Genomic DNA, 13,595 nt, shown 5'->3' with positions numbered 1-13,595 from the left:
CCCTCCTAGTGCCACCTTCTTTTTTAGACTCTCCTAATTCAGACAGTCCCACTTCTTTCTCTGCTCCAACCATGTCACAACATTCAGACATCTTCTTTGCTCAAAGGCCCGTGTCTGAACCTGTTTTCATCTTTATGAGAGAGCTGGCCTTGGATTCTTGAGGACCATTTCCATGAGAGGTGATAAGGCTTAAAAGTCCCCTTTGCAGAGGAAGTGATGGGAGGGGCCAGACAAACACCAGCAGCATGGGATAAAAGGTCAGGAACAAGGCTGACGATTTCTTTGGCACTGGACAGTTCTTGGCAAGGATCATAACTATATCAGGGTCAATAATAATCCTTTCCCTGTCTAACCCATGAGCTGTTGTCAGGATCAAATGAGATAAGATTCTGAAATCACTGTGTAACAACTTTACAACTTTACTTTACAGCTTGTTCAGTATCATTGGTTAGCAGAATCACCCGCATCCCAGCCGTGCTGTGTCAGGAAGGGCTCTGGATGGAAAGTCAGGAGACCTGGGTCTGCTACCAACTTGTTGATAGTGAGTAGCAAGTTTCCTCCTCCAGCAAACGGATTCAGTCATTTGTTGAACACCTACCTGTGTCAAGACGGTTCTAGGGGCTGAGGATGCATAGTTGAACGAAAGAGACAAGTTATCCTGGAACCCACATCCAAGAGGGAAAGACAGACAATAAACAAATAAACAAACAAATATAAAGAAGAAATACCTGAGGCTAATGAGGGTGGATTGAATACACACATCTCCTTTGGCTCCCTCCTGAAATCAGACTATAATGGCAGTAAAGAGAGCTTTTAGGAAGGCACTAAACCCGTAAGGACAGGGAGAACAAAACAGGATGCAATGCCACTACAATTTTGAAAGCTGGAACGCAGATGAATGAGTGGTAAGTGACTTGGCAGACCTGTGAAAGCTGAATCCCAAGCCAGGAGTGGGAAAGGCCAAGACTCAACCAAGTTTCTCCTGCAGAGTCCGCACCAGGCTCATGAACTGGTGGCAACAGGGACCTCTAGAAATGGGGGTGAAGGGCAGGCTAACATGAGGAAAATTGGTTGAAAGCTTATTTAAAAAGGATTCCAGATCTCCTCCCCAATTCCCCGATGCAAAGCAACTGCCCCTGACCCAGGAAAAGACTGGAGTTTTATTCTCTGGAGAGGATAACACAGAGGGTCTTTGGAATGTGAGGTACCAGACACGCTGGGAAGAGGGGCACCATAACCGCAGTAGGAGACTAAAGGAGTGCTGTGTCTTGAGACCCCCACAGCCCTCTTCTCCATGTGGCTCCATCACGTCTGGCAGTCCAAATTTCACCCTCCAGCCAGGAGATTACAAAAGTGTTTTCTGGGAAATTTGATCAGCCCAAGAAGGAAAACCCTAAGAATTGACATTCAAGGGTCCCCAAGTAAACGCCCCAGTTGAATCACCCTGCAGTGAAGCCTAATTCATGTGCTCCAGCCTCTGTTGGTTATTTACTAGCTTGGAAGGCAGCCTCCAAGATGGCCCCGGTGATCCCACCTCCTGATGTTCACACCCTGCGTAGTTCGTTCTCCCTTTGAGAATGGGCTGAGCGAAAACGACGGAAGATCACTTTGAAGATTAGGTTTATAAGAAGGCTGCCTTCCGTCTCGTCCTCTCTTGCTTTCTTGCTTTCTTGCTCTGGTGGGAGTCAGCCGCCCTGTGGAGAGGCCCACATTGTAAGCAGCTGAGGGAGGCCGCCGGCCCACAGCCCTCAGTTCAGCAGCCCTCACGGAACTGAATCCTGCCAACAACCACACTTTTATCATGAATATTTTCACACGTGATCAAAGTAGAGGGACTAGTACAGTGGACCTAATTTATCCATCACCCAGATTCAACAGTCATTGAGATTTTGCCATATTTGCTTCTTCCACTCCTTTTCTTTTCTTTTTTTTTCTGCTTTTAAAACAAACTCTAGACCTCATGTCATGTTGCCTTTATCTACCTTTTCTCTCTCTCTCCAAAAAAAGGTAGTCCCCTTCCTTCTCTTCAGGATGAGCAGACAACCAAGGATTGCCAGATATCCAATGACAACTTCTAACATAAAGGATAGAGACCCATACGAAAAAAAGGCCACTCGGAGCAGGGAGGCGAAAATGCCTGAGAGATCAGAGTGGATATGATATCACAACCGTGAAACAAGATCACGACACTGTGAAAGAAATAAAAGAGAGTGCTTGGAAATGAAAAGAGATAGCAAAAAGGAAACATTCACTAGACAGAAGAGCTGGAAGATAAACTTGAGGAAATCTCACAGAAAGCAGAGCAAAAAGATGGAGAGATGGAAAATCAGAGAAGGGAAAATTAGTGGGCCAATCTCAGCGGTCCCATATCCCCCAAATAATAGGAGTTCCAGAAAGAGAGAGGAGAGAAAAATGAGGACGAGGAAATAATTGTAAAATGTTTTAAGGGAATTTCCCCAAACCAAATGGTATCATTTTGCAGATTGGAAGAGGCCATCCAGTGCCTGGCATAGTGGATGGAATTCGAGAGTATCTGTGAGAAAGGTAAGCACCTTCTGAGCTTCCAGTGGGGAAAGGATGGGCCACATGCAAGGAATCAGGGATCAGAATATCTGGCCATGTTCAGTCTGACTGGAAGCTGCCAGGGAGTGTGGCAGCGCCTTGAAAATTCTGAAGAAAAATGATTTCCAGCCTAGAATTCCACACGTTGCCCAATATCAAGCATGAAGGTAGAATAAGACATTTCCTGACATGCAGTGTCTCAAAACGTTTGCTTTTTAAAGAAGCTGCTAGAGCACATAAACCAAGGAAGAGAAACAAGAGCAGAGAAGCAAAACACCTCTCAACTGAAGAACATCCAGGGGCCAGCGGTACACCTGGCACGAACTGCCGCCGGTCCAGACCAGAGCAGGTCAGAAAGCTCTGGGAGTGATTTCTTCAGGAAGATGAAATCTGTTTCCTACTAATAGGTCTGAAGGTCTTGAGAGGAAATAATTGGCAAAGAGTCTGGGGACGAATTAGTGATAAGTATGTAGGAAACTAAGCAAATGAGAAATAAGGCAATTATTAATTCCAGGGGTGAGGGAAAAGTTGTGCAGGACGGTAAAAGTAATCATAGTTTGCTAGAGCCCCGCTGTTTGCATAGTCATGGTAACGTCAGCATGGCGCGTGGCCCTGACACAGTCCTCATGTAAACACGTTAGGGAGATACAGAAGGTGGGGAGGGCGCGCGTGTGTTTATGAATCAGAGGGGGAAAGGGCTGAATCCTCATCAGCCAGACGGGGGGGTTAACAGATAACACCTGAAGTTGAAAAACGAAGATGTGTAGTAAAATAAGGAAGTCCCTTAAAGACATGAAAGGATAAATATTTAATTGGACAGCGGAGAGCAGTTGCCTCCGGGAAAGGGTAAATGACCGTATTGGGGCCAGAGTGTGAGGGATGCTGTTTTTCACAGCAAACCACTTGCCTCGTTAGACTACGCGCATGTATAATTTTTATAAAAATAGCACATAAGACAAAAGTGGATGATATCAGAGAGTGATAGACGTGGCAAAGTCAGTAACTCAGGATCGTGTGGGTGAGTGTATCCGAGGGAGGCAACTGTGGGTTGAGGAGACAGTCCTGGGAGCCATGACGTGGAAGTCACAGGCAGCCTGGAAGGTGAGGACTCAGCCCTGTGACAATCTGGGGGAAAAGGGCTCCAGGAAAGGGAAGAACAAGGGCACGGGAAGGGGAGGCGAGGGCAGGCTTAGCGGCTGTTGATGGCGCAGAGGGAGGATGGAGAGAGAACGAGGGGAGTGTGGGGGAGAAGGATGAGCTTGGGCAGAGGGGCAAGCGTCAGGATCATGCAGGGCCTTGCTGACCATGGCGAGGGCTTGAGATTTGTTCTGCAAGAGCCGCGAGAAACATTCAGGGCCTCTCAGCAGAAGGATGGAATTACATTTCAAAGAGATTGCTGTGTACAAACGTGTATAAACATGTACAGGGTGCTGGCCACCGTTCTAAGTGTTCTGTATGTACAGTGTTAAACTCATTTCATCCTCATAATTCCGTGATGATGTAGGTGCGTTAGCCCCATTTTTTTGTTTCAGTCAGAAAACTAAAGCCCAGAGAAGTTGCACAGCGTCAGCCGGGATTCCGACCCCTCACTACGCCCCGCTGCCTCCCTGGAGCCCTCTGGCCAGGCCAGGGGAGGAGCAGGACCAGACATGGTGACTCCCAGCCTCGCCAGGCTTCCAAGCACATGGAGACGTTTAACAAAACAAAGGACCCCAATGCACTGGCCTTTTTAGAAGCTCCTCAGGTGGCTCTGGAGGGCAGCCCGGACTGAAAATCACTGGACTGGAGGCTTTCTAAGAGTCCCCAAAGCTCCACCATTCTGTCCTCACACTGCCATTTCTGTCCCAGGTCGGTGGACACGGGGACAGTAGGCTCTGGCTCCTGGTTACTGCCTCAGCCTCCCGTCTCTTTCTCAGAGCCCAGGTGTCTGGCCCGTCCTCAGCCGTGACTCACTCCCAGCACCTGGCCCTCTGCATTGTCCCCGCGGTGCTCTCAGCGCTCAGGCACTGGGTCCACCTCTGCTCCTTTCTTGCCTCAGAACTTCTGCAGCCTCTGCTCTCTCCCCAGCTTTCTACACCAACAAGTGCACACTGCATGAGCCAGGGGTCCCACCCTCCTTTCCCTTCCACAGCAAGATACCGGATGAGTGAGTGAAGGGGAGCGTGTGCATCCAGTTTTGAGAGGGAGCCTGGAGCCTGGGACCAGGGGTCAAGAGACCGTCTTGATGAGGACTGGCGCATGTCACTTTACCTCTCTGAGCCGCAGCTTCTCTTCTTGGTAACCGGGGAGAAGATATGTGCTGTGCTCCTTCTCATAAACCTCGGAGAGCCCCAAATCTGACCCTAGCCCGCCCCTCCAGCGATCACTAAGCCCCAGTTACCTGGCCTTTCTGTTCCTTGGCAAATTCACCTTGTTCCAGCCTTGCATTCGCCTTGAGCCCTTTGCTTGGAAGATCCCCCCCCCACCCCAGGCTCTTGAGGTGCATGATTCTTCTTGTCATTCTGGTCGCGTCTCCAGTGTCACTTTTGAGAGGCCTTCCTAAGCCAGTCAGTCAAGAGTAGCCACCTACTGCCCTCCTCCAGGCGTTCTCTGCCCCGACTCTGCCTTCCTGTCTTCACAGCTCGCAGCCCGCCTCAGGGTGTCTATTGGTCTCCGTCTGCCTCTCTCCTTGGACGGTGAGCTGCGTGACAGCAGGGACCTCATCCTCGTTCACTGTGGTGTCTTTAGCGCCTGGACCAGGGCGTAACACAGAGGAGGCCTCCACAAACGTCTGCGGCAGAAGGAATGCCTACACCCGTGGAAAGTCCAGTGACGTAATGTCTGCTGTGACACTTTAGAAATTCTAGACTGTTATACATGTGGCTTTTCATCTAAAATATCTAGATTTGGGGGCATCATATTTACTTTCCTAACACTGTTTCCTTGAGGCCAATCATTGCTCTGGCTGACAGGTGGCAGGGGACAACGCCCGGGAGAGGGAGCCCGGGATTATAATAGAGCCGTGGGTGGTCCCTCCTTGGGTAAGCTGCTGGTGGGCGGCTGACCGTGGCCTGCGTCGGTGGCATTGGCTCCCACCTCTACCCCTTGACCTCACGTCTTCGACCTCACCAGACATTTGAAAGTTTGCCGAGTGTGTTACTGGACTACTGCTTCTGAGAGCTTAGAGATCTTTGGCCCAGTTTCCTGGTCGAATGTACACTTTGTTGATGAGAATGTCCTCATTTTCTGTGACTAGAGAAAAGTAATGAAAAGAAAAAATGGGGCAAAAATATCTAACCACAGGAGGTAGAGAAAGCTGGAAAAAAGAGAACTGACAGAATCCTGGAGCTGAGGGGCCAGGCAGTCAAAAGGAGTGGAGTCAGAGTCTTGGCTGTGTGCTTTCCTTCCGGCCCTCTCCCTGCCCGCCTTGCCCCTGCCTTCTCCGACCACAATGATCACCACAAAACCACGCGACCCGTGCTCTCTGGCCGTATGGTCAGATGAGAATTCCTGAGGAAGGGGCGCAACAGCATCTTTTCCAGAAAGGGGCAGTGGAACAGTCTGTGCCGGACTCCCGTTTCCTGCTCCCATTTCAAGCCCCCAGGGCAGGCTGAGCCGGCTCCCTCCAGCCAGGTTTCCCGGTAGCAGCTCAAGGCTGCTGTCTGTGTTATTCGTTAACCAAGCACTAATATTTCTGTTTACCCATCTGTCATCCTGCAGGAGATTCTAACCAGCCACCGGATCCTCTTGGATGAGGCCCAGCCAGCCATATTTAGCCAGTGTTTATCGTGTCAAAAGTCCTCTGCTGGAGCCCGTGCTATATGTAGCCAGGGAGAGAGAAAATTTTTTCAAAGAGGATGTGATCTGTCGCCAGCTGAACATATGTGCTGGGAGGTGCTTCCAGGGACGTGCTTGAACTGGCTTGCAAGAGCTGATTATTAACACCACTTGCAAAACCTGTGCCCAGCGTCTTCACGGTGGTGGCAATTGGCCCTGGTGGGAGTGTGCATGCCACAGAAATTAGCAAGTGCTACAAATCAGGGCCTTCCCCCGCCCCCAAACCCCCATCCCCAGAACTTGTAGTTAAACAACTTCCAGCATACTCTGGGGACGTCTGTTTATCAAGCAGATGTATGATAAACTTATAAGGGCTCCTCCCGGCTGTTTGGTCTTTGGACAGCCAATGCTAATAAAACAGGAAACAGCCCCCACTTTCGGGGAGCTCCCAGCCTGATGCAAACCCTGCATGTTTGCTGTAGTACTTTATGATTCTTAACTCTGTCATGCACATTATCTCCTCGATCCTAACAACCACTTCACTTCACTGGTGGGCACAGATACCAGAGTGAGTGTCTTAGAGTAGAAATCGGATCATTCCACTCTCTTGCTTAAAACCCTCAAATGGTTTCAAAAGCTCTTAGAATAAATTCAGACTCCTGTCTGTGGCCCAACGGACTTTGCATCGTCTGGTCCCTGCTGACCTCCTTGACTTCATCTTCTGTCGCTCTCTCCCCAGTTCACGGTATTCCAGCCCGGTGGTTTTCAAAGTGTGGTCCCCCAGCCACCAGTGTCAGCATCACCTGGGATTGTTAGAAATAACCCTTGGGTTCACCGCAGACCTACAGATTCTGAAACTGTGGGGAGGCAAGACAGTAACTGAGGCTTCAGCAAATGTCCGTGTGATTCTCGCACACACCGAGGTTTGCAGACCACTGCTCTAGCTCCACGCTGGCCTTCTCTCTGCCCTTGAGATGCTAAGGTTTTCTCTCTCCTCAGGGCCTTTGCACCAACGGTTCCTGTTTCTAGAGTGCTCTGCCCATGGGCCTTTGTGGGCGACTCCTTCTTTTTGTTCAGGTCTCAGCTGAACATCACTGACTCAGGAGAATCTTCTAGACCCCCTCCACCCCCCAGTACGCTTTCTCCCATATCCCTGTTTTAGTTTGTTTGTAAAAACCATTGGCCACATTCTGAAATTACTTTGCTTGTATATTTGTTTACTTGTTTGTTAACTATTTTTTCCCACTGGATTGGAAGCCTCAAAAGGGCAGGTCCCTTGCCTCTTACACACCCTGCATCCCCAGCACCTGAAAGTGTGTCTGACTTATTGTAGGCAATCAACACGTATTTGTTGAACAAATGGATTACTGATCTCCCAGTGCAGAAACGGGCTGTATATCAAGTGACTTGAGGAGGATCAAATACTTGTTTATGAGAGCGGAAGCTTCACTCTGGAGGTCTCGGACCAGGTCCAGAGATTTTCTTGCACTTTCCTGATTAGCAAGAACAGCCATGGCCCTAAAACCCTGGAATCTCTGAGGTGGAAGGGGTGTGGCAGTTAACTGGTCAGCCCTTATCAGATGTGCGGGTTTCCTCCATGTCCTAAGATGGTCATTTTCTCTCTTGTGCTGCAATGTCCTGGGGCCTGGGAAGTGACTGCCTTGTTCAGGTGGTCAGGCCCATTTTAAGACTTAGCCCTGCCTCGAAAGTGACGGCTCCCTCGCTCGTGGCTGTCGTCCGCCGCGCCCGATTCCCTGGGCCGTTCTTCCCCCACGGGCCGCCCCACGGGGCCACGTAGAATGCATCTTCCACCGGTCCTCATCTCGTTCCAGCCAATTAGGTTCCCTGAATTGTCTCAGGCTCCCTCCCCAGAACAGTGCCTGGCATCTAATATGTATCATCATCATCATCATCATCATCATCATCATCAGGATATGGTTTTAAATCCCCCAAACACTTGGATTAGTGTTTCTGAGCTTGGTTCCTGAGTCAGCATCCTTTCCGAGACGTGCTGCTCAGAACTGGACATGCTGCTCCCCAGACCTCGCTAGAGCAGGATTGTCATCGACTTGTTTAGACTCTGTTTTTTTTAATGCTCCCCAGAACCCAATTAGCTTTTTTTGGCAGGTCTACTGCATCACAGACGCGTAGGAAGCCTACGGTCAGCTGAAAATCCCAGATTGTTTTCTCACCCGTGGCTGTCAAACCATCCTATATAGTTGGCTCTCTAAATATATTCTTTCCATCGTTTTAAATTTCTTCTTATTAGACTTCTTTTAAGTGGGGGTTTCTCTGTGTTTCACGTGGGTTGCTATCTTTAAGCTGAATAATACTCTAATTTCTCAGCAGTTTTATACGTGCGGTCTCAGTGGAATCCTCAGAGGAACGCTGGAGGCGTACCTTCTCCCTATTGTTATGATTTGGGAATGGAGGCGGGAGGTCGTGGCTTGCTCAAGATCATCCAGCTAGGAAGCCAAACTAACACTGACGTCAGGGCCCTTAGGACACCAGCCCAGTGTTGTTTGGAGGAAGGGAGAGAGAGAAAATGAGCTCTCAGTTGGCTGGGAATTGTAAGGGAAGTCCTTCTGGAGAAAGTGAGTGGGGTTTTATGAGAGAGGAGAAAGCAAGCAATCAGAAGATGAGGGAGTGTGGGGTTGAGGTGAGGGAGCTTATAAGCAGGAAAGGCTTCTCTGAGTAACAGTTTCTTGGGGGTCTGGTCTGGTGGCTGAGGGGTTACGTTCGCACACTCCGCTTAGACCCCTCAGGATTCACCAGTATGGATCCTTGGCGCAGACCTAGCACCACTCATGAAGCCATGCTGTGGCAGCGTCCCACCTAGAAGAACTAGAAGGACCTACAACTAGGATATTCAACCATGCACTGGCGCTTTGGGGAGAAAAAAAAAAAGGATGATTGGCAACAGATGTTAGCTCAGGGCCAATCTTCCTCACCAAAAAGCATTAAAAAAAAGAGAATAGTTTGTTGGACAGATGGGGCCCCTGAGCCAGGCTGGTGCTTCCTAACTCGAGCTGCACATCATAATCACCTGGCGAGCTTCATAAGCTCGCCTGCTGGGGCCTCACCCCTGGAGATTCTGAGTCAGTAGATTTGAGGCCATCTGTATTATTTTTATACCTCTACACGTAATTCCGATGTGCAGCCTCTGTTGCAAGGGTCTGGAGGCTAAGGACTGGAGGGTCAGGTAGGTAGAGAGAGCTTCCTCGGGGTCCCTGCTGTGGAGAATGACTTAGGCAGGTGGAAATGGGAAGGGAGAGGAGACACAAAGTGGGCAATGGAAGGAGATGATCTGAGTCTGGAGGGGGAAAGCTTCTGATGATAGGAAAGCTCCACAGGTTTCTAAGCAGGAGGGTAAGGTGTTTGAAGCCCTTGTGACACGCCTTGGAGGCAGGACTCACCCCACGTCCTCCTTCTAAGTCCGGTCTCTCTCCATCCATCTAAAAGGATTCCACCAGTGCCCTCACTCTCTTCCTCTGGTTACATCATTACCATAAGGCGTTGCTGCGGCCTCAGATGCATCCCTGCCCCCTCTGCTGCTGAGTCGGCTTGTCCACCCCGCTTTTGCCCTCCCTGTGCTTGCAGAAGGGTTACACAGATTGTGGGCACTCACTTCAGAGTTCTATTATCTTTGTTTTCAATCTGCCAGATCAGGTGTTCTTTTCCTGTGCTAGTCATTGCTGACCTCTGACTGCCGGGTGCCACGCTGTGTCCTGACCTGTGTGGGGTGCCGTGGAGGAAGAAGACAAGACCCAGACCTCAGGCAGCTCCCTTTAATAGGGGAGGCAGATACACACATGAAGACGACCGGAGCGTACTTACAAAGCAGCGGGTCAAATCGGTACAGCGCAGACCTGGATCCTCAGAGGTCTTAGCCCCGAGTCCTCCCTCCTCGTCCACTTGGCTCAGGACCTTCCCAAGTCGTCTTTGACCTCATTTAGTATTTCTCTTCCATCTCGTCCCTGTTGGCTTCCTTCCAGCATCAACAGCCAGACCAGTGTCTAGGAGTTGTTTCAGAGCTTGCAGCAAGATTGCTTTAGGACTCTGTGCTTCAGCCCGACCATCCCCCGCCACCACCCGCCTCACAAGGACTGGATTCGCATTAGCTTTGTTGCTTTTGAAACTCTGGTCTGATACTGCTGCTATGCCTAACCATTTCTGCTTTTGTCATGGAGCTGTGCTCCTTTGAGAAGGAAAATTCAGTCAGGAAGGGATACCAGGCGGGTGAGAGAGATTTTTGCAGTCCCAGTTGTGGCCTGGGTCTGAGGATTCCTGAGTGTGGGACAGACACCCTCATGCTCTCCTCTCCCAGCCTGCTCAGCTCACCCGTAGCCCAGAAGGTCCAGAGGTCCCATCCCTAGTCTGTGGTGAAGTCGGAACTGGGTGCTCCCTCTACTTGACTCAAACCCCCGACCCTGTTGGTCACCTCCACGGAGCCTCTGTCTCTGAGTCCCAGCAGGGAGGAGCCTGGGCCCTGCAGCACCTGCAGCCTTTTCTCAAAGGCTCTGCGCGCAGTGGAAGAAGAGAAATAGAAAAGCAGTGGGTCCAGACTGGCGTTGAGGGCACTGATTACCACAGCTTCCACCCGCCACTTGGGGCTTTCCTTCGTGTAAAACCCCACCAGGTGGGATATGTTATAAGGCCCAAAGCACACCAGGAAATTAAGGAGCGTCACGATAGCCAGCCCCACAGCTCGGCGCCGCCTCTGGGCCCCCACGTGGGGCTGGGTGAGCATGATCCATACAAAGCGCCAGTAGCAGAAGATGGTGATCACCATGGGGATGAAGAAGAGCACGAGGCACAGCTCCAGCCGCACGGGGAGCACCACCTCCAGCTGCTCCTGGGTGAAGTTCCGATAGCACGTAACTTCTATATTTGTGGCCTTCTGGGTTGAGTTAAAGTACTGAACGATGATCACGATGGTGCAGTGACCAAAGGACGTGATCCAGGCGACCAGAGCAGCAACCACTCCATACACAGGCCGGCGGGACAGCTTGTACTGCACGGGGAAGGCCACTCCCAGGTAGCGCTCGATGCTGATGGCCGCCAGGAGCCACGTGGTGCAGTAGATGCTGCTGTAGAAGCCGAATCCCACAGTGGCACAGACCACCTCCGGCAGATACCAGTGGAAGTCAGACGCGGCCTCGATGATCTTGAAGGGCAGCAGCAGCAGCAGCAGGAGGTCCGCCAGCGTCAGGTTGAGCAGGAGGATGTGGATGGGTGCAGGGTGCGGCTGGCGGACCCGCTTCAGGAAGGCCCACAGGGCCACCAGGTTGGCAGGGAGACCAGTGACGAAGATGATGATGTAGAACACGACGATCAAGGAGCTTGGCATGATCATTCTGGAAGAGGATGAGAAAGGGCAGGGTCAGGAGGCCCCACTCACAGCCTGCAGATGCTCCTCTGGCTCAGGATGTGGACATCTTCCCTGGCACGCTCCTCTTCCCAGGCCAAGGCTTTCCGCTGCCACCACTGCTGGCTCACACCACCCGCCAGGGCTGCCCAGAGCAATTATTGACTTTGCCTTGGGCGGGAATTAAGCAGTAGTTATTACGTTTGCTGTCATGTGTCTCTGGGGGAGACCAACCCTTGGCTTCCCAAGGGAATTCCCCCTCCGGTTTCCCAGCCTCTCTGCTCTCCTCACAGACACAGGAAGTTACTGCTATCAGTTTCCGACTTTTCTTAGGTCACTTCCTCAGTCAGAGACCTGTGGAGAGAAAGGTCAAGCCTCATCACACCGAGGAGAGAGCCATAAGAGGTCTCTCAGGAGACCTGGGCTGTGAGAACCTGGCCCTGGGACCCACCACCCGCCAGGAAGCAGGTGCCCAGCCCCCAACCCTCTCCCTACCTCGTTTCCCTCTCCTCTTGCAGAACGCAGATCCACCTTCACCTTCTCCTCCCCGTCCAGTGCAGTCCAGACTCTGGGCCTATACTGAAAAGGGGAAGTTGGTGAGGTGCAGAGAGGGGGAAGCAGGAGGAACGGGGAGCCAGCACTATCCTTTGGGGCTTGTTCCCCGAGAGACTTTAGAGAATATTCAGAAAAGCCCACGGGCAGTAACTGGCTCCCCAGTGTGGTGTTTTGACTATAAACCAAAGAACTCTTCTCAGTGGGGTGACTCAGTTTCCACTTGGTTGTAACCCTCGCTGCCCACACACAGTCTGGCCCCTCCATCCTCTCTCCGGGCTGGATGTCCCGGTCCAAGCTTCCTTGCCCTGATGCTGGCTCCTGTCTCCCGGCATGACCCTTCCATTCAGTTTCTGACAGGCCTCCTCCAGCCCCCAGCACCTCCCCTCCAATTCTGATCCTGGCCTCACTTCCCAAGCCAGCTGCCTTGCCTTGTCTTCACTGTGGGTGGATGGCCTCTTGGGTCGTCCTGAAGGAAAGTCTGAAGGTTCCTGGGAGAGAGGAACAGAGCCTTAGCCACTGCCTCCGCGCATGTCACACGGGAAAACGTCGTAGGGAACCTGGGTGGTGGAGAGCTTTTATACCAGCACGAGTCAGGTGACCAGAGAGGAAGGTCGGTAATTGAGTGCTGTCTCCTCTCAGACCCAAAGCAAAAGGTGCAGGTGTCTTCATCTTCCCCCTGGAGATCCCTGCTCTAGCTTCTAAACCCAGATTTTCTGTCTCTAGTTCCTGAATTTTTTTCAATCCCAGGAATTTTTCCCATTTCCCAAGTCAGATTATCTTCTCTTTTCTAGGCAATTTCTTCTGTGATTCTACTCATACTCAGAAAAGAGGTTTCCTACTTTTCTTCTATACTTTCTTTTATTCTTCATTTTTTTCCTTTCTATATGATCTCCTGCCCTCAGTCCCCATTTCTTCCACTGTCTCAGTTGAGACAGGTTGGTTTCTCCCAGCCTGCATCATGTTCTGGTGGAAAGAGCGTGGGATTTAGAGTCAGGCGACCTGGGCTCAAATCCAAGTGCCTTCATGGTGGCCTTGGGGCAGATCAATTTTCTGAACTTTAGTTTCCTTTTCAGCCAAGTGAGGACGGGAATATTCACATCCCAGTGATGAGGATCAAGGCTGCCCCAGGGAGAGAAGCCCAAGGCGCCCTGCCCTACATACCGATCTATATCATCCTCCGGGAAGCATAGGAGGTCCTGACCTGATCCGTATCCAAAGTTATAGGTCCACGTGATAACCAGACGCCACCTGCACTGATACCATTTTAGTGACTTTTTTACATGATCTTTCCTTCGTTTAATGAAAAATAACTCACATACCTATGCCTTATAAATTTAGCCCTACCCTCAACCCA

At 51.0% G+C, this 13,595-nt stretch overlaps 1 protein-coding gene and 1 long non-coding RNA gene across 3 annotated transcripts; both read right to left on the bottom strand.

The window, feature by feature from the left end:
• Positions 1–1,137: 1,137 nt before the first annotated feature.
• On the bottom strand, positions 1,138–6,397 carry LOC139073459 (uncharacterized). Its single transcript, XR_011522216.1, has 2 exons — positions 4,943–6,397; positions 1,138–1,694 (listed from the first exon to the last, which is right to left on the bottom strand). It is a non-coding gene; the product is annotated as an uncharacterized lncRNA (long non-coding RNA).
• A 3,695-nt stretch (positions 6,398–10,092) lies between these two features.
• On the bottom strand, positions 10,093–13,201 carry FFAR2 (free fatty acid receptor 2). 2 transcript variants are annotated; one of them, XM_070557377.1, is made up of 3 exons: positions 12,670–13,201; positions 12,182–12,265; positions 10,093–11,675 (listed from the first exon to the last, which is right to left on the bottom strand). In XM_070557377.1, the coding sequence occupies exon 3, from the start codon at positions 11,672–11,674 to the stop codon at positions 10,691–10,693; it is 984 nt and encodes a 327-aa protein (XP_070413478.1). In that variant the 5' UTR covers position 11,675; positions 12,182–12,265; positions 12,670–13,201; the 3' UTR covers positions 10,093–10,690. The 2 variants fall into 2 exon arrangements, with proteins under 2 accessions (XP_070413478.1, XP_070413477.1); XM_070557376.1 differs by lacking the exon at positions 12,670–13,201 and adding an exon at positions 11,888–12,040 and having other exon boundaries at positions 12,182–12,267.
• Between the last annotated feature and the right edge of the window lie 394 nt (positions 13,202–13,595).

Source organism: Equus przewalskii, chromosome 9 (genome assembly GCF_037783145.1).
Source record: "Equus przewalskii isolate Varuska chromosome 9, EquPr2, whole genome shotgun sequence".
NCBI lineage: Eukaryota > Metazoa > Chordata > Mammalia > Perissodactyla > Equidae > Equus > Equus przewalskii.
This window is presented reverse-complemented; position numbering and strand designations above follow the sequence as displayed.

Excerpts from the sequence above, each read along its gene's own strand:
- FFAR2 (XM_070557377.1), bottom strand. The coding sequence starts at position 11,674 with ATGATCATGCCAAGCTCCTTGATCGTCGTGTTCTACATCATCATCTTC.